The sequence below is a fragment of the Panthera tigris genome, chromosome A1 (assembly GCF_018350195.1).
Source record: "Panthera tigris isolate Pti1 chromosome A1, P.tigris_Pti1_mat1.1, whole genome shotgun sequence".
Lineage (NCBI taxonomy): Eukaryota > Metazoa > Chordata > Mammalia > Carnivora > Felidae > Panthera > Panthera tigris.
In genome coordinates, this window is record NC_056660.1 from 209,553,602 (window position 1) to 209,581,331 (window position 27,730).

Genomic DNA, 27,730 nt, shown 5'->3' on the forward strand with positions numbered 1-27,730 from the left:
TTCACTGGGGAGGTATAATATCTGAACAGAGGGTAACTTTGAAGGTGTATGCACATAATAACATAGCCTCAAAGACTACAGCACAATTGAGGAGAAAACATGAAGGGAAAGAAATGGAATAATCCTGACAGAGTTCAAAAATCTTTCTAGTAAGTAATTTCAAATGTTTATAAGAGTAGCACTTCTTGGTGCCCACTGCCCAGTCCTATTTATCATGCCCATTCAGAATTATAGACCTACCTTTAGAGGTTCAATCCTTTAGGTCAAGACCGGGCCCTCCAGGGGTGCTGAACATTTAGGGGACACTAGAATTTTTACCAGTAAGTTACTTTCCAAAGAGACTCCCTGAGCAATAAGTGTAGGTCATTTTCCTCTGGGAATCAGTTTCTGGGATCTTGAGATAGAACACTGGCAGAGATTTTAAGCAGGTACCTGGGAAAACGGGGCATGGGGATGACAATATGAGGTCAATAGTGCAGTTAGGAGGTGGGAAAATTCCTGGAAAAGTCCCTGATGGGTCTCAATCATCTGGAGGTGGAACTCACTTGGAAGTGACTTCCTAAGGCCCCTCCCATCCTGGTTCGGAGTAGCTTCTCTGCGGAGAGTGTGGTGATTACTCGGACAGAGAAGGGTTAAGGGGATCTCACTAACCCCTCCTTCCTGCTGCTCCTGGTTAGGGAGGGTGAAGACAGAATAGCCAGTGGAGCAAGCACCCAGAAGGAGGAGCAGAAGGGCCAGAAGCTACAAACAGAAGAGAAGACAGGATCCACTTCTCACCTCTTCCCAAGCTGCCTGCCAGCGCATTTCCTTGGCAGCCAGGGCAGCGCGTCTTCAGGGCTCACAGGTCGCTGTGCACGACTCAGAGAAGAGCACAGGGCTCTGGGCACTGGACCCGGCTCCGCAGCTGGTACAGGAGGGAACATGGCGGGCCAGCGGGCACTGCTGCTAGCTGGCTTTCTTCTGCCTGGGTTCCTGCTCCCAGAGGCCGCCGAAATTCTGACTGTATCCTCACTGGGTGAGTGCTGGCAGGAGAATCAGACATAGACGCATCCCAGATGCTCAGGCAAGCAACCCTGCTTCATAGGTCATTCTTTGTAGTTTTCCAGAGCTTGTTTGGGTCCCAGGATAGAGGAGGGAGGGGAGAGAGGGAGATGGGGGTCACAGAGGGGTCCCCACTGCTGGGTTGGGGAAGTTAGTTTTGGGGAAAACAGCAGTTTCCTTTCTTCTCTTTTAATCTGCTCTGTAAGTGCTTCCCACTGTGCATTGCTGAGGCCAGAATTTAGATCCAGTGCTGAGCTGGAGATCCTGAACCCCCTACTCCAGGGTGGGGCAGGAACTTTCAGAGGCACACCCTAAAAGTCTGGGAGTGTGCAGTAGTTGCCAATAGAAAGTGGAAGACAGGTCAGTTTCAGGCTCTTGGAAGCCAAGGACAGGGGCTCCTGGGGGCAGCAGCACAAATGGGGCATGTTTCATTAATAGGAAACCTGAAAACTGACTGGGCAGAGGAGGGAACCCCAGACAATCAGTTGGGAACAGCTTTGTTTTTGCCCTTGCTGCTAGAAGGTTTTGAAGGACAGTGAAGCAGTTAATTCTGCATAAACCCAGTTTTGTTTCCTTTACTTTTGCACCAAAGGGAACAGAAGGGGAACAGGAACATTTATCAGGTTGAGGAGGCATCATAACATGGAGTTTCCCTAAGATATATATATATATTTTTGGATCCATCCTGACAGGATAGGGGGCTCCCAGAATCACTTTTAGATCCCCTAGAATCTGGGGATCGTGGGCTAGAAGAAACCACAGAGTTCATCTAATTGGGCATCTCCCTTTTTATTTCCTGACAGGGATCCTAAGGGCCAGGGAAATGAGGGGCCTTTTGCAAGAGCACACCAGACCTCCCTGATGTCACACACCCGGACTTAACCCACTGTTTCTTACCTCAAACCTGTTTTCTTCCCTAGACTCTACTCTTTATGGTGGGGAATCCTAAAAATCAGTATTGAAAAAAACAAACAAACCCTATTTTCCATTTTAAATTTATTTTTTAATGATAGAGGCAACAGAAAAAAAAAGCTGCCTCACCTTTTGAAATTGCATGTCCCCTGGACTCTGAGAGGGGGCAGGTGTGGTTTGGAGGTGCTTTCTCCCCTTGCCTCTGCCCCAGAATGCACTGGGCTTACCAAGACCCTCAGGAATAAATGCCTCTGCAGGAAGCCTTCTCCCCTGCATCCATTTCTTGCAGTGGTTAAAAGTGATCCAGAGCAGGCACTTGGGTCTGTGTTACATCAGACAACACAAGTACAGATGTAAAAAACTAGAGTAATTTCCACAGATACACATTATTACTTTAGTCCTATATCTTTCTCTACTGACCCAGTCATCATGAGATCTGTATCTTCCAAGCAACCTCCACTTCCCAACATAGGCAAATTCTATTCCTTTACCCATAGATTCAAGAAAAATGCTCCATGATATCACATGGTTTTAGACATTGATGTAATAGAACCTGTACCATCCCAGAGAATCAAGCTTCTGTTTCCTTAGGATTCCAGGATTTTCCTATGTTGGGTGATGTCCCAGTTTTGCATGCATACAGGATCCTACAGTTCCACCCAAAGGGACCACAGTTATCCTAAATGCTTTAATTGATTTTTAGCAAAATGCAGACTCCAAGTGAGGAACATTGTCATATAAATTTGAATCTGAAGAATTTTGCTGTGAGTAGTGACTCTACCCTCTTTTGCTTCTGTGGCTTGGCTTGATATTCACGTTCCCATGTTTCTGGCTTCCACGTTGACATAAATTTCCTGGGAGAGGGATCCCAGAAATAGCTTTGAGTTATTGTCCATTAGAAACCCATTATTCTCACATACATAGCCTTGTCTGTCAAAATTTCCAGCAAAACAGTTACTTCTTTAGACACAGTATCTCCATAAAGGCAGCCTAAACTTCAGCATGTAACTAGGATCAGGAACTCCCTCAGGCCTAAGCATTAGAGAAGGTCATCTCACTGGCATGGAGACCTTGAATTGCAAAAGGGAATTTTTCATGTAAGATTGCTACATATTACAATTTGGTCAGAAAGAATGTGGGTATCTGGCCTGGGGTTTACCCAAAATGAAACCAAAGGACTAAAATAACTCATCTTCTACTGACCACCAACTCTCTGCTACCTTACCCTGGATTTCCAGATCCCCCACATCAATTTCAGACCCTTTGTTCTCACCTTTACAAAAATAAAAATTTTGTATTGTTCCTAGGTGGAAGCCATTATCTACTGCTGGACCGGGTATCACAGATTCTTCAAGATCATGGTCATAATGTCACCATGCTTCTTTATGGAGGAGATTATTTAATCCCAAGTATGTTCTTTTTTTTTTTTTTTTGGTAATTATTAAATTTATCTACCCCAGGAAAGGATATACAACGTCTTTTGTATAGCACTGCTTAGCACAAAGTCTTTTTTAATCTAGTTGTATTTTAAGATGGAAAAATGTGTGTGTGTGTGTGTGTGCATTTCATGTTAAGTGCTGGATATCTTACTAGACTGTGTAGACCTGGCCCCCACAATGCCATATCTGCATATTTTACCTTCCACTCTGGTTATTTTATCCATTATTTAGCATGGAATATGAAATCTTCAGTGATTATTATAACACTGTGTATCGCACCTTCAATCTTTCAGTTTTTGCTTTAGATATTTGATGGTCTCTAATTAGCTGCATATATGTTTATAATTGTCATATCTTCTTGCTGTATTAAACCTTTTATTAATATGTAATGTTTTTATTCATCTCTTGTAATTTTTTTAATTTAAAATCTATTGTGTTTGATATTTGGTACTTGCATGGAATATTTTTTCCATCATTTCCCTTTCAGTCTATCTTTGATTTAAAGTGAGTCTTTTATAGGCAGAATATAGTTGGATTATGTTTTGTGTGTGTGTTTATGGCTTTTTAATTTTTTTTACTTTTTAATACATATCGTTATTTTGGAAAAATTCAGATTTATGGAAAAGTTGCAAAGATAGTATAGAAGTTCCCACACATCCCTCACCCTTTCCCCCCATTGTTAATGTATTTTTATTTTTATTTCTTTTATTAATATGTTTTATTGAAGTATTATTGACACACAATGTTACGTTAGTTTCAGGTGTGCAAGCAACTTGACAACTATGTATATTGTGCTGTGCTCACCACAAGTGTAGCTACCATCTATCACCATACGAAGCTATTACAACTGGATCATGTGATTTTGTCCCTTCTGCCAATTTCTGTCCTTTGATTGGAGAATTTAATCCATGTATATTTAAAGTAATTACTGATAAGGAGAAATTTACTTCTGTCATTTTGCTATTTGTTTTCTATATGCCTTATAACTTTTTTGTACCCCACTTTCTGTATTACTGTTTCTTCTGTGGTTAGTTGATTCCTTGTAAAACGTTAAATTCTTTTCTCATTTTCTTTTGTATGTATTCTACCACTTTTTTGTGTGTATGGTTACTTTGGGGATTTTATTTAACCTGCTAACTCTATGACACTCAGATTTTTAATTTATACCAGCCTATATTAACACTCAAATATTCTGTTCCTAGCTGGCTTCATCCTCAACCTGTTCAGTTAGTTAATGTCACAAAATTACATGTTTATACATTATGTGCCCCAAACATAAATTATCATTAACTTAAATGCATTAGTATCTTAAATTATGTAGAACATTTGAATGGAGTTACACACAATTTCACATAATGATAGTTTTTAAATGAATACTTTTTAATGTACTAGTCTCTTAAATCATGTAGAAAACAACAATGTAGTTAGAAGCCATTGTTACAATAACAGTAGCTTTTATAATTGCCCATCCATTTACTTTTTTAAGGTCTTTATTTTTTCATACACCTTTAAGTTACTCTCTGGTGTCCTTTCATTATTCCCTGGAGAACTGCCTTGCACATTTCTCCCAGGGGAGGTCTAGTGGCAGGTAACAAACACCCTTAGTTTTGTTTATTTGGGATTGTCTTAATTTTCCTTGACATTTGATGCACAGTTTTGCTGGATATAGAATTTTTGTTGACAATTCTTTTTTTCTTTTCTTGTCTTTTCTTTCTTTCTTTCTTTCTTTCTTTCTTTCTTTCTTTCTTTCTTTCCTGTTTTCTAGAATTTTGAATATATTGGGACATTGCCTTCTGGCCTCCAATCTTGTTTTTTTCCTTCAAAATTTTTGATTAGATATGTATTGGTAATCTCATTGACAGCCACTTGTATGTGATGAGTCACTTCTTTCTTGCTGCTTTTAATATTCTCTCTTTATCTTTCTATATTTTGATTATATCCTAATGTGGATGTCTGGGTTCATTTTACTTGGAGTCTGTTGAGCTTTGTGGATGTTTATATTCATGTCTTTCATTTAATTGGGGAGGTTTTCAGCCATTATTACTTCAAATATTCTCTCTATCCCTTTCTTTCTCTCTTCTCCCTCTGAGGATCCACAAAGCATATGATGGACCCTTAGGCTGTGTTCCCTTTTCTTCAATTCTTTAATTTTCTGTTCCTCAGACTCAATCATTTCTGTTGTCTTCAGGTTCACTGATAATTTCTTCTTCATGCTCAGTTTTGTTTCTTTTTAGATTTCCTACCCCTTTATTTAAAAAAATTTTTTAAATGTTTATTCATTTATTTTGAGAAAGCAAGAGAGAGAGAACAAGCCAGGGAGGGGCAGAGAGAGGGAAAGAGAGAATCCCAAACAGGTTCCATGCTGTCTGCTCAGAGCCTGATGCAGGACTCAATCTCACAAACCATGAGATCATGACCTGAACTGAAATCAAGAGCTGGACTTGCCTCATTTATCCCTTTATTTCTATTTTGCATACACTTTTTCCTTGACTTTCTCCACATATCCCTTTAGTTCTCTGAGAATTTTTAATGTAGTTATTCTATTTTATTTATTTTTTATTTTTTTAATATAATTTAATGTCAAGTTAGTTAACACACAGTGTATACAGTGTAGTCCTGGCTTTGGGAGTAGAGTCCTGTGATTCATCAGTTACATATAACACCCAGTGCTCATCCCAACAAGTGCCCTCCTCAATGCCCATCACCCATTTCCCCCCTCCACCACACCTCCCATCAACCCTCAGTTTGTTCTCTGTATTTAAGAGTCTCTTATGGGTTTCCCTCCCTCTCTGTTTGAAACTATTTTTTCCCTTTCCCTACCCCCATGGTCTTCTGTTAAGTTTCTCAAGTTTCACATATGAGTGAAAACATATGAAATCTGTCTTTCTCTGACTGACTTATTTCAACTTAGCATAATACCCTCCAGTTACATCCACGTTGTTACAAATGGCAGGATTTCATTCTTTCCTAATGTAAGGCAGTTATTTTAAAGTTATTATCTAGTATATCTGCCATCAGGTCATTCTTAGGGAGTTTCTGTTGATTTCTTATTTTCTTCAGAATAGGCCTTAATTTCCTGTTTCTTGGTGTGTCTTGTGATTTTTGTTGAAAACTGAACATTTGAATATAACAAAGTGTTAAATCTGGAGATGAACCTCTCCTCCATTCTCCAGGGTTTGCAGACTTTTGTTATTAATTTTGTTTATTTATTTATTTTTAAAAATTGTTTTATGCTGCTTTTGTGTTGAGGATCAAACTGAGGTGTAAATTTCACTGTTCACGGTCTTTTCTGAGCCTTTTCCTGGGCATGAATGGACACTTTCAAGTTTTCCTGATATGTGTAGCTGTTTTACAATGTCCCAGCTTTTAATGGTTCCCTTTCAAATGGGTAAATTGAGAAAATGAGGGGGAAAGGAGGGCATCAATCTTTTAAGACCCCTGGAAGTCAATTGAGCCAGAGAGGGAAGTGGCTGCAATAATAGAGCATGATGCAGAAACCTTGTTGCCTACTTCTTTGTCTGCGTCTCTGCGACCAGAGCAGCAATCAGCAATCAGAGCACAGATACTTGATATTTGGACAAGGTGATTTTTTTGCCCACTCAGGCTCTTGAAACCTGTGTACAAGCTGCTCTATAAACAATGCATACAGCTTCCTGCTGGAGACTGAGGGATGGGGGATGGGTAGCTGCTACTGTGGAAAAAGCTGAAATTGACTAAAATTATCTGCAGTTTACAGTTAAAGACTTCCTCTGGTTGGTGGAAACCATCAATTGGCTGCAGATTTCCCAAATAGTTATTTCAGACAAATTCTGTCAGTGGAATTGTTGTCTACATCAAGGTGTGTGTGTGTGTGTGTGTGTGTGTGTGTGTGTGTGTGTGTGTGTATGTGTATGAATTTTTCACCATTTGCTGTTTTCAAAGTATGTCCAGGAAAGCTCCTTATACTCTCATGCTGGAAATGGAGCCATAATAGGTGTGTCTTGACAGTGTCAGGGATGGAAAGACCTTCCACTCAACAAGCAATTTGTCCCAGGAATTTAACTGAGGTGCCACGGCTTGTGCTTTGTGTAGGGCAGCAGCACCTCCCTCTATGTGAGTTGCTGTGTGCGCATTTGTGTCTTGAATGAACGGGCTCCAGAAATCTCTGCAAAAGGAAGTTGTCCTCAAAGTACTGTCATACACGTGCTTCTGGAGAAAGTTAAATGTGGTTAAAGATCTTGCCAGCAAAACTAGCAAGTAGGGCTGTTGAGGTAGTCCATGAGAAGCCAAGTTACAAGTTACTTGTACCCTTCAAAGGTGAAGGTGAAGAGACACTAGAGCTGAGAGCTTGTTGAAATAGGAATTAAACAGAATATATCACCAAAGCTATGACTGTAAAGAATTTATTAGTTTTAGATATAGTCAGTAATTTCAGTAAGATTGGAAATGGAGGCCATAATATGATGACAGTAATCCACTGAGAGGCTCCATTCATTCAGGGTTAAGAATAGTCAAGTTAGGCTATTAAATGGAGAACTAGTGGGGATAATCACTTCTTCGTTAATGGATCCTTTACAAAAAGGGATTTAATCCTTGAAGGCACTCTATTAAAACTCTATTTTGTTGTATTAAAACTTTTAATATGTTGGGCAGATCCAACGAGTTCCCTTTCATCATGGTGTTAGTAGTAAAACATTAATTTTATGACTTCTTGTATAGGAGCAACCATAGCTACTGTGAGATAACAACCAATGGCTGTTGTGGCTATGGGGTATCTAATCCCAGTAGTTAAGACAGGGCATGCACCACTGTGCTCTATCTAATATTTTCTACCTCCTAGCAGTATAGAGGTACTTTGATAAATTTTGGTGAGCTCTCATGATATATCTGTTATTTTCCCCAGTATTGACTAAGACGATTAAAGTTGGTCATTGGGGGATCTCATCCAATGTTAAAAGTAATGTAGAACCTCTGATGTAAGTCACAAAAGCCAATCTGTGTCCTTGCTCTGTTATAATTTTTTTTAAAAGTAATGTCAGTTGCCACATATGTCAAAACTGAGACCTCTGTTTTAATTTCTTTCCTGACTCTCCCACGCTGACATTTCCCATTTTTTGCCATTCCTTTCATTGTCATTATTTATACTTCGGGGGAGGGTATCCCTTTTAACCTGCTCATATTTATAAGTTCTTCCTCCAAATGTCCTAATTAGCATCACCAAAGCTAAGGGCCTTCCTGCTGGTGATTTTAGAGAACTGAGATTAAGCTGAGTTTGAATTAACCCTTGAATTAACCCCATGAGGGTGTCATCAGTGTTTCCCTATTACTGTGTTAATCAAGGTTTTCTTTGAGCTACAGAGATATCATGAGCAACAGTAGCAAAGGCATTTTCTCGGGTTCTAGTGCACCTTCTCCTTTTGCAGGTGTGGAGTTCATCAGATGGCATGGTGCTATCTTCCTCACACCATTCAGTGGGCTTGTAAACTGGAATCAGTCTTAACTCAGAGCACTGTTTATAATGGGGGCAGTCCTTGAGATGTACAACCATTGGTCATGCGGTTCTACCTAGCCTAGTGTCAATCACACGGTTCATGCTGGAATCCAGAAACAAAGTGGATTCTGACACAGAAGATAGGTTTGTGTGAGACACATGACCAGAGCCAATTAAAGGCTATACCCATCCTTTTGTTTCTAAATGCCAATTATGGAAGCCTCTGAGTGGGATGGAGGTGCAGGTTCCCTTCATGGGGTCTGGCTTGTTTGGCTGAAAATCTTGGTCACACGAGGGAGGTCATGTTGAGGCTTTCTCCTTATTTTTCCAAGATATGTCCCAGAAAGTTAAGGAGGAAATGGAGTTTGAAAGCTGTCAACAATCCAACTTCAAAAATGGTGCCAGACTCTCTAGTGCACATGAGTTATGGGGGAAATGTCGGAATGGTAAGTAGGACTGCAGAGGACTACTCTTGTTAACTTAGCCTTTGCCATATTTTTGGCTGAATGAAAAACCTTTGCATGTGTCACCTGTAAGCAATAAAAAAAATCTCTTTTTTCCTAAAAAACAAAGGACTGGGGAGCTGGGATAAAATTAAATCTGTATTTAAATACAAAGTGTAGCACTTACTATATGTGCAACCGTGATGAATTATCTGACACTCCATTTATGTTTGTCTTCTCATCTGTAAAATGAAGAATATCTATACCTTTACATGAAAACTTCAAATAGAACTTTACTTTTATTTAAGTTCTATATCATTCATTCAATTGAATAGAAGTAATTGAATTATTATAATGTTCTCAATAAATAGTATCAGATCCTATGACTGAAGAAATGAAAAAGCAGGCAGAAAACCGAAAAACCCTCTAAAAGCAAACATGCAGGTATATATAAAATTATTAGGATAAAAAAAACAACTATGGTATCATGCCAAAATTATCTGCATTGTTGGGCTTAATGATATATTTTATTGGTGTTTTTAAAAATTTTTTATTTAGAAAAGAAGGAAAATGCATACCAAGTTATCAGTTGGCTTCTACCTGAGAATCATGAAAAAGAATTAAAGAAACAGTTTGATTTCTATATTGAAGAAGCTTTGCATGGCAGGTAATTTCTTTTATTCTCTGATTGAAAGACTTACCATTTATAAAGTGATGTAAATAAATGGTTGGATGCATAGCTACTTAGAGTAAGTTTAAGAGAAAAGGATGGGTGGATGGATGAGTGGATGGATGGGGAGATCAATGATAGGGGGTAGGGATCGATGGAATAGATGAGTTTTTCACTTCCAATTATTCGGTCTGTGTAGTGTGCCTTTTCCACTGAAATCATGAATGTATTTCTATATAGTCAGGGGATTGTTCCTTCTGGACCTTCCTGGCAGCCCTTCACCTACAATGTTTGTGTATATACTCTCCACAACACAGAAGGCAGGATAAACAACATAATTTCTGATTGTTGGTAGGCGTATCAGGGCCACCATTTTATACTTACTTTTCCTCTCATCAGTTAAATTCAAGAATGGAAACATGGGGATGAGCATTGATTTTTCATACCCTGAGCCATTGTCTTTTAACTCATTTAAAAACCCAAATGCCTTGATGACACACATTGTGATATTAGCTTGAAAGTTTTCATCATTATCTGGGATGTATAGAAAGTTCTTTACCTTTGACAGAAGAGGGAAAAGACACATATTCATGCCTTCCTTGGTGAATTATAGTGGCCTAACTCCACCTTTCCCTTTTTCCTTAAAAATTTTATTCAGTCATCAAGGTGGTCCTAAAATCTGGCTTTTGCCATAAAGCCTTTCTGCTTACCTAAACTAGAAGACCAAATTCTTCATCCAGAAGAGATGTGTTCTAAAGTACTCTCTTGAAGCATTGTATATATCATCTTGTGTTGTTATTCATGATTTTTTTTATTATGTCTTATCTCTTCTTCCCCACTTCATTTCTTTGAAGACATGTTGCACCCACTTATTAAATATGGTGCAGCATGCTGAGCACAGTACCTTCCTGTATTTTAATAGATTAACTTAATTTCAAATAGATGAATGCTGTTCTTTTGAGGAATTTGTAGTTCATTTCTTGAATTTATCCACACAAGCAGCAGTCATTCATTATGTAAAATCATTTAAAAAAATAATAGAGAATAATTTCAGTTAATCATCTATTGTCACTTGAAGTTTACTCTACAGTGCACGTGGACAACTGCATATTACTAATGAGCTCTCACTTGTGGGCTTTCAGTGGGCTGACATGGTGTAGTATTAAGTTCTTTCACTACTCCAGGAAAGATGAAATGGAAAGGGTAATAATAAGCTTGTTTGTTTTAACTTGTTTATCTCATAGGTTAGAAAAATATCAATCTCGGGATTCTAATATTACCATCACAAAGTTCCTTGTGTCAGGCAATTTCTCAAATGCCGACTATATAAAATTTAAAGAAAAAAATGGGCTATATTATCAATACTGATGGACTCTGCTACCAAGTTACTTCCACAGGTAGGCTGAGAAACAAGACAGTCACTAACGAACTGGAGTGTACAGGTGAAAGTTAAAGAGAGCATCACAGAATGTGTCAAGTAGACATGGAACTGTGACATCTGCTACAGTCAGAGATGGCTCCCAAACTGGATGGCTCTTGAATTGGCCTGGATGGGGTGGATGTGATCACTGGAGAAAAGGGAGGGAATGAAGTGAGACCATTTTAGGAAGCAGAAACCCCAGAACCAAGTGCCTAGAGCAGAGTGTTCATTGGAGACTGGTAAAATAGGTGGGCAGCTGCCAATATGGTCTTACTTGGGATATTTTCTTTGAACCAAAGATTCTCCTATATATTGTGAAATTGCCACCTTCAATGAATATTTGTCATTACTGTTTTGTTGTTGTTTTTTGTTTTGTTTTTAACAGAGAAGCACTTGACACCTTTATAAAGTTAATGGAACAATTGGGGATTCAATGCAGTGATTTACTAAGGAGAAGTGATATCATGGATTCTTTAAAAAATGAGAACTTTGACCTGGTATTTGTTGAAGCATTTGACTTCTGTTCTTTCCTGGTTGCTGAGAAGCTTGGGAAGCCATTTGTGTCAATTCTTCCCACCCCATTTGGCAGTGTGGACCTTGGGCTACCAAACCCGGTGTCTTATGTTCCGGTATTCCATTCCTTGCTAACCGACCACATGGACTTCTGGGGCAGAGTGAGGAATTTTCTGATGTTCTTGGATTTCTTCTTAAGGCAATGGCGAATCCAGTCTACATTTGACAACACCATCAAGGAACATTTCCCGGAAGGCTCTAGGCCGGTTTTGTCTCATCTTCTAAAGAAAGCAGAGCTATGGTTTGTTAACTCTGACTTTGCCCTTGAATTTGCTAGGCCCCTGCTTCCCAACACTGTGTATGTTGGAGGCTTAATGGCCAGACCTGTTAAACCAGTACCACAAGTAAGTGAAACCTCAGCACTCAATAGGGACTTCATGTAGAGCTCTTCAGTGTAGAGTTGGTGGCTCCCTTGCCAGTGGAAATTGGGAGTGAAGTAGGATGAGACAAACAAATTTTTCTAGTTTATTGTATTGTATTGTACTGTATTGTATTGTATTTTAAATTTAAGAAATTTTTGAAAGTATAATATGAATTATTGACAGTAGATACCATATTGTGCCTCAGATCTGTAGATCTTATTAATCTCATTTAACTTTATAACTCTTCCTCCATTAAATATTAACTACCTTTTTTCTCTTTATCCCAACCCCTGATATACACATGAGAATGCAAATCCAATTTCCACTTTTTATTCTATGAACTTGACTATTGTAGATGCTTCATATAAGTGAAATCCTGCAATGTTTGCTTTTCTGTGACTGGCTTATGTCACTTAGCATAATGACCTCAAAATGCATTCATGTTTTTATATATTGCAAAATTTCCTTCTCTATTTTTTTTTAAAGTTTATTTATTTTGAGAGACAGAGAGTGGGAGGTGGAGAGGGGCAGAGAGAGCAAGAGAGAGGATCCAAGGATGTTCCCCGCTGTCAGTGCAGAGTCTGATGCAGGGCTCCATCTCACCAACCATGAGATCATGATCTGAGCCAGTATCAAAAGTCTGATGCTTAACTGACTGAGCCACCCAGGTGCTCCCAAATTTCCTTCTTTAAAGACTAAATAGAATTCCACATGTATATGTGTGTGTGTGTGTGTGTGTGTGTGTGTGTGTGTGTGTGTATGTATAATTTCTCTAACCATTCATCTTTTGATGGACATTTAGATTGTTTCAACATTGTGGCTATTGTGAATAGCGCTTCAGTGATTATGGGAATACAGCTATCTCTCTGAGATTCTGATTTGCATTCTCATGTGTATATACACAGAAATGGAATTGTTGGTTCATGTGCTGGTTCTATTTTTTTTTTTTTTTTGAAGAATGTGCATACTGTTTTCTATAGTGTCTGCACCATTTTGCATTCCCAAAAGCAGTATGCAAGGGTTGCAATGTCTCTATATGCTCAACATTTGTTGTCTTTTATTTCTTTTATAATAACCATACTGACAGGTATAAAGTGATACGTTACTGTGGCTTTGATTTGCACGTCCCTGATTACTAGTGTTGTTGAGAATTTTTTCATATATCTGCTGGCGATTTGTATGTTGTGTTTGGATAAATGTTTATTCATGTCCTTAGCCTATTTTTTACTGAGGTTATAAGTTTTTTTTTTTGTTTTTTGTTTTTTTTTTTTGCTATTGAGTTTTAGTCCTTTCCTATACATTTTAGAGATTAATCTCTCTCTTTCTCTCTCTTTTTTTAAAGTTTATTTATTTATTTTAAAGAGACAGAGACAGCCAAGCTGGGGAGGGGCTAAAGAGAGAGAGGGAGAGAATCCCAGGCAGGCTTCATGCTGATAGATACAGGGCCTGATGTGGGGCTTAACTCATGAACTGTGAGATCATGACCTGAGCCAAGATCAAGAGTCAGACGTTTAACAACTGAGTGACCCAGGCGCCCCCAGAGATTAATCTCTTATTAGGAATATGGTTTGCAAATATCTTCCATTTGTAAATGTCTCTTTACTCTGTTGATTGTTTCTTCTGCTGTGCAGAAACTTTTTAGTTTAATATAGTCTCACTTATTTTTGTTTATTGAGTTAATTTTGTTTCAGTTGCTTGTGCTTTATCATTGAACTCATTGCCAAGACCAATACCATGAAGTTTTTGCCCTGTTTTCTTCTATGAGCTTCACAGTTTCAGGTCTGGTGGGGAAGGGGCAGAGACAGGGGAACGAAGTATCTCAAGCGGGCTCTCAGCTGACAGCAGTGAGCCTGATATGGGGTTCAAACACACTAACTGTGAAATCATGAACTGAGCAGAAGTCAGATGCTCGACCAACTGAGCCATGCCCCCCGGTCTAATGTTTAAATTTTTAATCCATTTGAGTTTTTGTGTGGTGTAAGATAGGGGTCCAATTTTATTCTTGTTCATGTAGCTATCCACATGACCTGGTTAGGGATTCTGGTGAGAGGGTGTTTTCATAACGATTCACCGGTTTTGATGAGACTGGTTACACATTTGCCTTGGGTGCACTACTCTTTCATTTAGTTTCTGGATTCCTTACAAGGGAATTTGAACATGAAATATTGCTGAATTAGCATGTTTTTCAGGGGAAGGAGCATCCAGAGCTTCTTACTCTGTCATCTTGTTGATCCCAGGGTCCACTTTCAAGGAAGCCCTTGCTATAAAGGTCACGGAAGTACTGTTAGGTACATGGCTTTGATATTGCGAACCTCCTTAAATAATGGCCCTAAGCTCTTCCTATGTCTTACCCTCGTCCTAGCCTTGCTGGTAAAAATGCTTCAATAAGTTGATATTTTAATTTCTACTTTTTATGATCATATATAGAATAATTATGTAGTGAGAGGACACCGCAATTAAGGATTTTAAAGGAGATTAGTTATCCATGATGAAATGTAAAAAAACTGAGACATAATGTAATGAGGCAGGATTGGGTGTGACTGACAAGACCTGTGGGCATAATCTCTAATGTCTCCTTCCTATAAAGGCCTGGTTGCTGACTCAGCCTAGATTTTCTGATTTGATTGATCTTGGATTGGGTCTAGGTAATGTAATATTTACATGGTACCCAGGTGGTCTGAAGGGAGAGCCTGAACTCAGAACTACTGCTCTAGAAGGTTTGAAAAAGGTGGAGAGCTAAGATTAGTGGCTGCCTGTTGCCTGTAGGTAGGTACTTGGGTGCTATTGTATGGACATAATCTCATATATTGTATGTCATGCCACCTTGAGAGAACTGTGATGATCTCCAATTTTATAAATGAGAGGACAGACATTCATGTGATGTGCATATTATTCCCAGTACCATTTAGCTCAGAGCAGTAAAAGCCCAGATCTGACCTAGGCACCAAAATCTCTAACCTTCCCCTACTGATCTTGCATTGAGTGAACAGAAAAAGTTGGGGAATGATTCATGGGCAAAATGGACTTTGGTTCATGGTGGCATTTCTTAAGAAACCGAACTGGGAAGGAAGATACACCAGGTTGAAAAAACAGGTGGCCCCATGTGTGGAGGTATAAGTAAGATGGACATGAGGCTGGGTTCTCTTGGTGACCCTGGCCAGACCAGTGTAGCTGAAGATTCAATTATACAAATAAAACTAGGCCAAAACACAGGCCTTACCTGACATGATGGTGGGTCAGGTCTTGGAAGTGAGACAGGAGTTATTAAGGAAGAGAATAATGGAAGTTAAAGTGTGTAATCCCTGAGATAACAAATGCTTGCTTTGAACGATTTTTCTTCTCTCCTTTCCTACTTTTTTCTATTGAGATCAAATAAACATATAATAAATTTTACCACTTTAGCCATCTTGAATGGTATAGTCAGGGGCATTAAGAACATTCACATTGTTGTGCAACCATCACCTGCATCCATCTTTAGAACATCTTCCTCTTCCCAAATGGAAACTTCATACCCACTTGATAGTGACTCATTATTTCCTCTCTGCATCCAGACCTTGGCAACCACTATTCTCATGTTGTCTTTATGAATTTCACTACTCTAGGTGCATTATACGGGTAGAATCATACAATATTTGTTCTTCTGTGATGGCTTGTTTCACTTTGCATAATGTTTTCAAGATTCATGCATGTTGTAGCATGTGACCAAATTTCTTTTCTTTTTAAAATGTTTATTTATTTGGGGGGAGGGTAGAGATGGAGGGCAGAGAGAGAGAATCCCAAGCTGTCTCTTCACTGTCAGTGTAAGGCCCACGTGGGGCCCAATCTCATGAACTGTGAGATCATTACCTGAGCCGAAATCAAAAGTCCAACGCTTAACTGACTGAGCCACCCAGGTGCCCCTGAATTTTAAGGCTGAGTAGTATTTCACTGTATGTATATACCATATTTTTAATGTATTCTTCTGTCCATAGACACCCTGGTTACTCCCAATTTTGGCTATTGTGAATAATGCTATGAACAGTAGTGTTCACAAATATTTGTTTGAGTCCTTGCTTTTGATTCTTTTGGGAATATGCCAAGAAATGGAGTTTCTGGGGCATATGATAATTGTATATTTATGTTTTTGAGAAACTGCCATGCAGTCATTCACAGTGGCTGCACCAGATTACCTTTCCACCAACAATGCATTAGGACTCTAATTTCTCCACATCTTCACAAACACTTGTAATTTTATTTTATTTTTGTTTATTTTTGGTTTTTTTTTGTTTTGTTTTTAAAAATTTTATTACTTACCATCCTAATGGATGGGAAATGGTGTCTCACTGTGGTTAGATAAGAATTTTCCTGATTAGTGAGGTTTACCATTTCCTAACCTTATTGGCAGTTTGTATCTCTTCTTTGTTCAATATCTGTTCAATATCTGTTCAAGTCTTTGCCCATTTATGAATCATGTTTGTTTTTTGTATAGAGTAGTTCTTTCTATAATCTCTTATCAGATATGACTTGCAAATATTTCACCCATTCCCTGGGTTGCCCTTTCACTGTGTTGATAGTGACCTTTGATACACAAAATTTTTCTTTTTGATGTAATTTTTTATTATGTTGCCTGTGCTGTTGGTGTCTTATATGAGAAATCACTACCCAATACACTTACATGAAGATTACTCTATTTTCTTTTAAGAGTCGTATGTATATAGATCAGATTTTTAGGTCTGTCATCCACTTTAAGTTGATTTACCATATGGTATAATGTAATGGTTGACTTTCAGTTTTTTTGCATGTGGATATCCAGTTTTCCAATATCACTTGCTGAAAAGACTGTCTTTTACCTAATGAATGGTCTAGAACCTTTGTCAAAAGTTATTTGACCAAATATACCTGGGGTATTTCTGGTCTTTCTATTTTATCTTATTGATCTACATATCTTTTTTGTCATACTACACTATTTTGATTACTGTAGCTTTGTAGTAACTCTGGTATCAGGGAATGTGGGACCTCCAACCCTGTTCTTTTTTCCACATTGTTTTGGGTACTCATTGTTTTTGAAATTCCACATCAGCTTATGATAGGTTACTATTTCTGCCAGAAGCAAATGTTGTTCACTATTGATAGAGATGCATGGTACCTGTGGATCACCTTGGGAAGTACTGGCATCTTTAAAGTATTAAGTCTTCTAATCCATGAAACCTGAATTTTGTTTCCACTTATTTGTGTCTTCTTAATTTCCTTCAGCAGTGGCTTACAGTTTTCAACATAGTTCAATATAGTTACCTCCTTGGTTAAGTTTATTCCTAACTATTTTTTTATTCTTTGGATTGTATTGTGAATGAAATTGTTTTTCCAATCTCCTTCCTGAAATGGTCATTATTAATGTAATGCAATTGATATTCTGAGCTGATTTTATTTCTTGCTACTTTCCTAAATTTCTATATTAGTCATGACACATTTTTTTGTGTGTGTGAGAGAGGAAACTTAGGATTGTCTGCATATTATATCTTGTTATGTGCCATTATTTCTTGGTGCAATCTTTCTATTCTTTCATCTCTCATTCCCTTGAGAACTCCATAATGCATATATTAATCTACACAAAGGGGTCCCATGAGTCCCTTACACTCGCCCTTTCTACTTTTTTCTCTTTAGACTTGACATTTTAGATGTCCTGTCTTCAAGTGTACTAAGTCTTTCTTCTGTCTGTTTTGGTCTGTATTGAACTACCCTAGTGAGTTTTTCAATTCAGTGATTGTATTTTTTGTTTTGATTTTTTTTTTGCTTTTTTTGAAAAATAATTTCTGTCTCTTCTTGCTATTATTCTCTATTTGTTCATATATTGTCTTCCCGATTTCCTTTAGACCTTTGTCCACTTTTTTTTTTTAGCTCTTTGTGCATATTTGGTCAACTTAAAAGTCTTTGTTTAGTAAATCCAATGTCTGTTTCTTCAAAGAGGGTTCCTGGAGATTTATTTCATTCCTTTAAATGACACATTTTGGCTTTTAGTCTCTCTCTTTTTTTAATATGTCTTGTGATCTTTTGTAGAAAGTTGTGGGCATTTGTAAAACCAGTCACCTCTAGTTGTGTTTGCAGGCTGCCATGGAACACCTTCATTAATTAGTGGGGAATGTTTTAATACTTTGGGTAAGCCAGGGCAGACAACTTAAAGTCTCCTTAGGTATTTTCTGAGCATTTTTCCTGTCTGGACCTTTGTGTATGTGTTCATTCATCTGATTCTTCCTGTATACTTGGCCAATTTTAATGTCTTAAGTTCCCAAAGAGTCTTACCCAGATTCTGTTCAGGGACATAGGTGTTTTGTTTGTCTTGCCCCAAGATTCTAAATTCTGCAGTATCACCACAGGTTTTACATGGCATTGTGCCCTCTATTGCCTTGCAAGACTCCCACCAGCCTGATATCTGAGCTATATTGCCATTTCCAGTCAGAGCTCTGAGCCTGGTGAGATCTTAACTTGTCACCTGGGAGCCTAGAGAGTGGCTACAATGTTGCAAATTATTTCATTTCTTCTCCTCTTACAGAAGGCAGGGCTACCACTGCTGCCTCTGGACCATGGCATGCCACTTCAGGAAGAGTGTGGGGCCAGAAGAGTAAAATTGCCATGGAAATTCTCACCATTCTGAGTGTGTTTTTTTTTTCTTCCTGAATGGGCATCTGTTTGGTTTCTGTATATCACTGACTATTTTCCCAAGTCGTATAAAATTATCTGAGTGAGTCTTTAGCCTTTTTTGTCCTTTTGTTTTTTCTGTGGGGAGCTGGGAGTACTCAGCTTCTTATTATGACGTCGTGCTCTGCCTTTGCCAATTTTAAATTATAGATTTACACTGATCTTATAAATGTCAAGTGACAACAAAGCTGGTTTTTACTGGTCCTTTGGGATGATAGTTTTTATAGTGTTGTGCTGGATGGAGTTAAGAAGGGCCAGAATGGTACAACGAGGTAAGCTGGAGACAGTCAACAAATGCAGAGGCAGGAAGATTGACAAAGGATATGAAACTAATTTTTAGGGTGTTAGATCATGAACTTCTTTAAGAATCATCTAGGGTGGCTATGTGCTAATTAAAATCAGACAAAATAGACCAATGTCAAACCTTTTACAGGATATAAAAGGTATTTTATAACTCGTCTAATGTAACAAAATCAAGCAGCATAATGCAACACATCTATAGAATGAAGAGAATTTAAAAAAAGCTAATCATTTCAAGAGATGGAGAAAAAATATTTGACAAAACTAACGTCCTTTCATGATAACAGTCACAAAGCTAGGAGTAAACAGGTATTTTTTGAACACGATAAAGAGTATTTATGGAACACTGACAGCTTTAACATCATATTCTATGGGATAGACTGAAATCCTGCTGCTTCAGATCGGTAGTCTAAGATGCCCGCTTATATCACCGCTATTCAAATATACCCTACACAAAGCAAGTAGGCAAGAAAAAGAAATAAAAAGCATCCGAATTGGAATGGACATGTAGAAATGGTTTGATATTCATATGACATAATCTTGTATATAGAAAATCCCAATGAATTCATACAACTTGTGTTTTCATACACTGGCTATGAACAATCTGAAAATGAAACTAAGCAAATTATTCTATTTACAACAACACCTAATTAAACTGAGGAGGCAAGAGACACATACACTGGACACTACAAATTTGCTGAAAGAAATTAAGGAAGACCTAAATAAATGGAAAGACATCTCAAGACCATGAATTGTGATACTTAATGTTGTTAAGAGAGCAATACTACTCAAAGTGATCTACAAGTTTTACCTAAGCCTTATCAACACTTGAGTGGCTTTATTATTACTCTTTTTTTCTTTTTTGCAGAAATGGAAAAGCCAGTCTTCATCTTACATTGAAATGTAATGGAATGCAAGTAGCCAAATCAACATGAAAAGAACAGTGTTCAATGACACACATCTGTGACCAATTCATTTGTGACAAGGGTGCCAAGAGCAATCAATGAAGAGAACAGCCTCTTCAGTAAATGGTGCTGAAACCACTGGATATTCATTCCCATGAAAGAGAATATATTCCAAGCCTTCCTCACACCATATACGAAAATCAACTCAAAATGGATCAATGGCCTAAATAAAGAGCTAAAAGCCAAAAAGTTCTTAGAAGAAAAGAAAGGGCTAAAATGCATGGACTCGGACTTGGCAATGAATTTGTAGATGTGACATTGAAAGAATGAATAACAAAAGAAAAAATAGATAAAGTTGACTTCATCAGAATTAAAAGCTTCCGGAGAAGCTTCTCCGGAAGCTTTTAATTAAAGGGGACATTTTATAGAAAATGAAAGGACAACCTCTCAGGTACCAGGCGAGTATGTACTCTCTTGCTGCTTTTCATCCTCATCTTGGAGGTCCTAAGAAAGTAGTAGGAGAAAGAAAAAGCAATAACAATCATGTAGATTAGGCAGGAAGAGTTAAAACTGTTCTTTCTCACAGATGACATGATGGTCCATCTAAAAAATCTGAAAAGTCAAGAAAAATATTTCTGGAACTAGCAAGCAATTATAGTAACATTAAAGCATACAAGTTTAATATAAAAAAATCCATATTTTTCTTGTATATCAGCAATGAACAGGAGGATGTGAAATTAAAGCCACTCTACTATTTATATTTCACAACTAAATATGAAATCTTGGGAATAAATACTAACAAAACATGTATAAGATTTATATGGAGAAAACTACAAAATGCTGATGGAAGAAATCAAAGAGCTAAATAAATGGAGAGATACTCCATATTTATGGGTAGGAAGACTCACTATTGCTAGGTGTTAGTTATCTCCAATTAGATCAATAGATTCAGTGCAATCCCACCGAAAATCATAGCAAATTATTTGTGGATATTGATAAATGGATGTTCAGATTTCCATGGAGAGGCAAAAACCCTGAAGGGCCAACGCAATATTGAAGATGAAGAGCTAAGTTGGAAAACTGACATTAATCAACTCCATGACTTATGAAATGGCTAAAGTAATCAAGACAGTGTGCTATAAGCAAAAGAACAGACAAATAGATCAATGTACTAAGAATAGAGAGTATACATAGATCCACACAAATTTAGTCAAATGATCTTTGACAAAGCTTTAAAAGAAGTACCATGAAAAGAAGACAGTCTTTCCAACAAATGGACACAGTTCTTACATCTTCAAACAAATTAACACAAAGTGGGTCACAGACCTGAACATAAAATGCAAAAGTATGAAATTCCTATGAGGTGACATAGGAGAAAATAGATTGCGAAGTGCTTGGTGATTTTTTTTAGATATAAAATCTAAGGAATGTTCTATTATAGGGTTGATAAGTTGGTAAATTTATTTTAAAAATAAAGAAGGTGTGATTTCTGTATACAATGTAATACTTCTTGGCAATTTGCATTTGCAGCAACGTGGATGGAACTGGGAGGTATTATGCTAAGTGAAATAAGTCAATCAGAGAAAGACATATATCATATGTTTTCACTTATATATAGATCTTGAAAAACCTAACAGAAGACCAGGGGGGAAGGGAAGAGTAAAAAAGTAATTACAAAGAAAGAGAGAAGGAGGCAAACCATAAGACACTCTCAAATATAGAGAACAATCTGAGGGTTGATGGGGGAGGGTGGAGGAGAGGGGAAAATGGGTGGTGGGCATTGAGGAGGTCACTTGTTCGGATGAGCACTGGGTGTTGTATGTAAGTGATGAACCATAGGAATCTACCCCCAAAAACCAAGAGCACATTTTACACACTTTATGTTACCCAATTTTATAATAAATTATGTTAAAAAAATAAAAATTTCTGTTCTTGGAATTACCTGTCAAGGGAATAAAAGGTGGAGACACAGACCAAGAGTAAGTATTTGCATAGATAAACCTGATAAAGACTATTATTCAAAATGTAATACACACAAATACACAACCATATATATAAAATACACAAATAACTCTTAAAACTCAGTAATAACAAAAAAAGCCCAATTAAAAATTTTTAAATGGGCCAACCACCTTACCAGAACTCTTATCAAAGAAGACGGACAGATGGCTCATAAGCATATGAAGGAGACAAATGACAGATATTTCTCCAGCATCTACCTCAGCCTCCAGAGTGCCTACTGCCCCCTACTGGGCCAGGAGAGCAACTGGCACTCACCCAGACACTAGCACCTCTGGTCTGTCATTGGAACACTCCTAAATGGCCATATCTCCACAGACAAGGATGAGGGATGAGGATGACCCTGGTACTGGGCCATGTTCACAATGAAGAAAGAGGTTCCCATCACCTCAACTTTCCTCTTCTTAAAACATTGTTATACATGGAAGTCCTGTATCTAGATGTCGCTGCTATAGTATGCATTAAGTGCTTCATGTGCAACGTGGGCGATTGTGGTAGTGGCTGGACACCTAAGGCTCTCTTGACATTTATTTGTGATTATTGAAAGTATTTGTATGGTATGGTGTGTCCTGAGGTCTCAGAAAAATGACTTCAAGGCCACCAGAAACAACAGATATGAGCAGAGTGCAAAACCTCCCTAGCTATCCTCAGAGCTATGAGAACAGTATCAAGACAGTGAGCTCTAGGCACTGACAGGAGGGTGTATTCGGTTAATAGATGTCTTTCAATTCACAGGTGTCTAGGTTTCCATGAACAACTCTGTTCACATACTTTCCTTTCTTACCACTCCAGGAATTTGAGAATTTTATCAGCAAGTTTGGAGACTCTGGTTTTGTTCTTGTGGCCATGGGCTCCATGGTGAGCACCTATCAGTCCCAGGAAGTTCTCATGGAGATGAACAGTGCCTTTGCTCATCTCTCCCAAGGGGTGATATGGAAGTGTAAGCCTTCTAAATGGCCCAAAGATGTCAAATTGGCAGCAAATGTGAAAATCGTGGACTGGCTTCCTCAGAATGACCTCTTGGGTAAGGACTGACCAGATCTATTTCTCTTTTTCTACTTATGTCTCTTTAGGGCTCCATGGGGCAACTCCATCACTATGAGAAGGGATGTTGGTAGCTAAAGATAATGTTTAGAGGACAGGAATGGACCAGCCACTTGGAGTTCTTGGGAAATCAGGCTATACGTCAAAAATGTTTAAAAATGCTGTGTTTGCTTCTTCCTTTCTATTTCAGTCCTGATATTTTCAGTCAGAAGTGATATTTTTGTCAGGTTATTTTAACCCTAACATGTTTGCACTGAAGAAAGTTATCCAAACCTAATCAAAGATGGCTTGTGGACTTTGAGAACACACATCAGGGGTCTTCTTGTCATTGCTTTTCCTGGGTCCTTGAGAACCTGTTAGGCCACGTGCCATTACAGACACCCCCCCCAACACACACACATGTTAGCACATTCTCCTATGCTACAAAAGGTATAGTCATAATTTCAAAAAATTGATGTTGATGGTGTCTGCAGGGTGTGCCAAAATATCTGACTGTCAAGGCGAGTAACTTGTCAGCCAGTCATTTGGTCCATAAAATTGTCTGGTAACAGTTCCTTACACCCCAAGGTTTTCTTTGTCCTTGTGCCAGTTTTTTGAGCACCTTAGCTGCCACCACAACTGAATACCTCAGAGGTTCACCCCAAGATTATTCACCCCAAGGCTCACAAACGTATTGGGAACTTAAGATAGAGTGTTTTGCATATTTTTTTTTTCACAAGGCATGGAGTAAAAAGGATTCTGATTTTCAAGGAAACACCAATAGATTCTGATGCACATCCCTGTTGAGAGGCACTGTTTGAGATGAACTCTTCATTATCAACACTTGTTTTGGTTTTCTCTAAAAAAGAGTAGAGTAGCACACGGGAACTGGAAATACTGAGATGGGTGGTCCATCACGCCCTACTTTAGAGGATTTCTTATTAAATTGAGGAGAAAGCACACAGAGTGTATGTTTGAGGAATGCCAGGTGAGATGCGATGACATTAAAAGTATTAAGACTTCAATAAGAGGAAAATAATGGGCAGTGAAGGAGAGAGGGTGAGACGTGGAGAGTGAGAGACAGAAAAGAGACAGAAGGAGACACAAAGAGAGCAGACATAAGAAAAGCAAAGAGAGAAACAGGGTAGAGAGAAGAATGGATGGACGGATAGGTGGATGGATAGTTGGGAGGAGGAATATGCCTTGCTTAACACTGTTCTCTGCAGCTTTCCCTTAGCTCTGAGTCTTAGATGGATTGACTTAGAGGAATCTCTGTACACAGACAAGGCCAGAATCTTCTATCTTGGAATATGTACCCTTGAGTGTGTTTAAAGCTGGACCAGTAAATCCATTTTCTCCACCATACCTTGAAATCCCTTGGTATTTTCCTCTGCCCTGATGCTTTCCCTGGTGTTCTGAAAGTTTTCATGCTGAAATATTCCTGATTTACAACAGCTCACCCACGCATCCGTCTTTTTGTCACCCATGGTGGGTTGAATAGCATAATGGAGGCCATCCAACATGGTGTGCCCATCGTGGGGATTCCAGTCCTTGGAGACCAGCCTGAAAACATGGTCCGAGTAGAAGCCAAGAAGTTTGGTGTCTCTATCCAGTTAAAGCAGATCAAGGCAGAGACATTGGCTCTGAAGATGAAGGAAGTCATAGAAGACAAGAGGTATGCAGCTCTCTGAACTTGTCGTTGAGACTAAAAGAAGATATGAAATACGATGGGTACTGTGTGGCACTCTTTTGCAAAAAGGCAAAACTTTAGGGACAGTGATATGCATATGATACTAATACCTGTTCTGTTTCATCTGAGAGTAAGACTAGGCGTTTAGGTTAGATGCTGAGAACAATTTTCTACCATAAGTATTGCAAAGACTCTGACCTATTTACACTGGGTCTCAGAGAGGTGTTATATTTTGATGCTGCTTATAGTAGAATTTCACTGAGGCAGGAGGTCTCCTTTTTGTCCCCCAATAAGCCACACTGTTTCTCCAGCCTCAGGCCCTTTGTCAGTGCTGCTCCCTAGAACATCCTTCCTTCTCCTCTCACGACTGGTTCCTTCATGACCATTGGGCTCATCTTCAATGTCCTCTCCTCAGAGAAGTGGTCTTTGTCTGACAGTCCTAAATGCATTCCTCTCTCACCCCCTTCAATTGTAATTTGTTTTTTCTTCTTAACACTTCTCAGGATAGGTAACTACCCCATTTCTTTCTGTTTTTGCTTTATTGTGGGTCCCTCATATTAGAAAGTAGAGAGTAAGCCCCCTTGGATGGCCAAGTGTGTCTGTTTTTTCCCCTGAGCTCACCGGGCCTAGCACAGGGCCTGCCACAAAGTAGGTTGAGATGAATTTCTGTTAAGTGAGTTGGTAGAAGAGCCCATGATATCTTATGTAAATTCCCATCCAGCACAATGATCTGATAATGAGGATGGGTGGAATATCTTATTAGCATCTTCAGGACATCTACCCTGAGTCAGGAGTATGTTACATCACATATATTCATACGTGCTTTTTCCTTTAGTGTACCATAAGCCTCCTGGGAAGAGACTTTTCCTTACAGCTTAATCACTGTTTTATAGTTTAGCACTTTTTGGCCCTAGGCATGGATCTTTGCATGAAGGCACCAGTTTGAACTTTTCAATGTGACCCAGCTAGACTGTGGCAAGACCAGTAGTGTAGACTCTAAGTCTAAAGTTCTTTTTTTTTCCAGCATAAGAGCAGACGCAGGATTAAAGCGAGAGATGGCTAATGTCCGGGAAAAAGACAAGAGCCCCAAATAAGGGTCCTTGCCCCATATTTATTCAGATCAGAAGGCTTGCAAATGTGATGGGTGTACACAGAGAGACAAAGAAACTATGAACATTAACTTTTGGACGTAGGGGAAAAAGGTAGTTTTGAAGATATACAGTGTTTGGGGTTTGGGTCAATATAAAACAAAATCTGGGTGCTGGGCAGATGGGTAGATGGTTGTTAACAGCAGACAGGAGGCACCATGCCTGTTTATCTTAGCTAGCCTAGAGGATGAGACAGATAGGGGAAATAACCTCATGGTTAATAAGGCATCTTTTCTTTTGTTAACTATCTTCACTCTGGGCTGCTTCGCCTGCAGCACAGTGGTCCATAGTCCAATTCACCAATTTACCTAACCTGGCCCCATTCTCCTGTGAAAGCAGCTTTTCTGCTATAGTACTAAACTGGGGGTGCTTTCACCCTGAACATCTAATCTTGGTTATTTCATGTACTTATGTATTGGGCACCTGTGTGCTGTTTCTATTTCAGGCCTTTGCCTCTCCCTTTCTATTTTGGAGGCTCTGCACCCCCTCTCTATTTTGCCTTTGCACCTCCCTATTTCTGGCACCTTTCTGCCTCCCAATTCTTGGGGTGTCTTTGCACCCCCTATTTTTGGAGTGCCAATCTGGTTTACTGAAACTCGGGTGTGAGCATTTTAGGACTTTGTATTTCTTTATGCCTTGTTAATGCATTGGTGTAAGCCCAGGGGATTCCTAAGCTTATCCCCTACAGACCAGGCCAGCACTTTTCCTTGAAACTGAGTCTTCTGTGCACATGGAGGAAAGAATGTGTGTGTGATACGTTGTCTCCAAGTCTTTTGAGGCCAAAGGAGTAATTCCCTGCCTCTGTGTCTGCCAACAGGTACAAGTCAGCAGCGGTGGCCGCCAGCATCATCAGGCGCTCCCACCCCCTGACCCCTGCCCAGAGGCTGGTGGGCTGGACCGACCACATCCTCCAGACAGGGGGTGCGGCCCACCTCAAGCCCCATGCCCTGCAGCAGCCATGGCATGAGCAGTACCTGCTGGATGTCTTCTTGTTCCTGCTGGTGGTCACCCTGGGCACGCTGTGGCTCTGCGGGAAGCTGCTGGGCATGGTGGCCAGGTGGTTGTGTGGGGCCAGGAAGCTGAAGAAGGCCTGATAGGGGTGCATCCTTGATGGGTATTTGAGAAGCCACTGGTTCTACAAAGTCTCCAACCATACAGGAAACCCCTAGTGTCTCCCTGTATTCCACCTGATGGTGGCACATAAATTGCTCTTCACTTCTGTCTGTGTTTAAAAATTTTTGGGACATCTGGGTGGCTCAGCCGGTTAAGTGTCTGACTTCAGCTCAGGTCATGATCTTGCAGTTTGTGAGTTCGAGCCTCACTTTGGGCTCTGTGCTGACAGCTTAGAGCCTGGAGACTGCTTCGGATTCTATGTCTCCTTCTATCTCTGCCCCTCCCCCACTTGTGCTCTGCCTCTATCAAAAATAAATAAATGTAAATAAAAAAAATTTAAAAAGAGTCTTGTGAAGGATTCTTGGGATTCTCCTTTAAATTGTGGTAAAATATACATTATATAAAATTTGCCATTTTTACCATTAAGTATGCAGTCGGTGGCATTTAGCCATTGTCATTACGCTGCAAACATCTCTACCACTCATTCCAGAACAGTTTTCATCATTCCAGAGTAAACTAACTCCACGCTG

General features: G+C 39.1%; 1 protein-coding gene across 2 annotated transcripts; it reads left to right on the forward strand.

The window, feature by feature from the left end:
• The first annotated feature begins 582 nt into the window (after positions 1-582).
• On the forward strand, positions 583-27,380 carry LOC102952903 (UDP-glucuronosyltransferase 3A1-like). Of its 2 annotated transcripts, XM_042996546.1 has the most exons (8): positions 583-1,015; positions 3,261-3,362; positions 9,195-9,308; positions 9,864-9,972; positions 11,781-12,312; positions 23,019-23,250; positions 24,705-24,924; positions 26,905-27,380. In XM_042996546.1, the coding sequence occupies exons 1-8, from the start codon at positions 922-924 to the stop codon at positions 27,179-27,181; spliced, it is 1,680 nt and encodes a 559-aa protein (XP_042852480.1). In that variant the 5' UTR covers positions 583-921; the 3' UTR covers positions 27,182-27,380. The 2 variants fall into 2 exon arrangements, with proteins under 2 accessions (XP_042852480.1, XP_007097474.2); XM_007097412.3 differs by lacking the exon at positions 9,195-9,308.
• Positions 27,381-27,730: the final 350 nt, after the last annotated feature.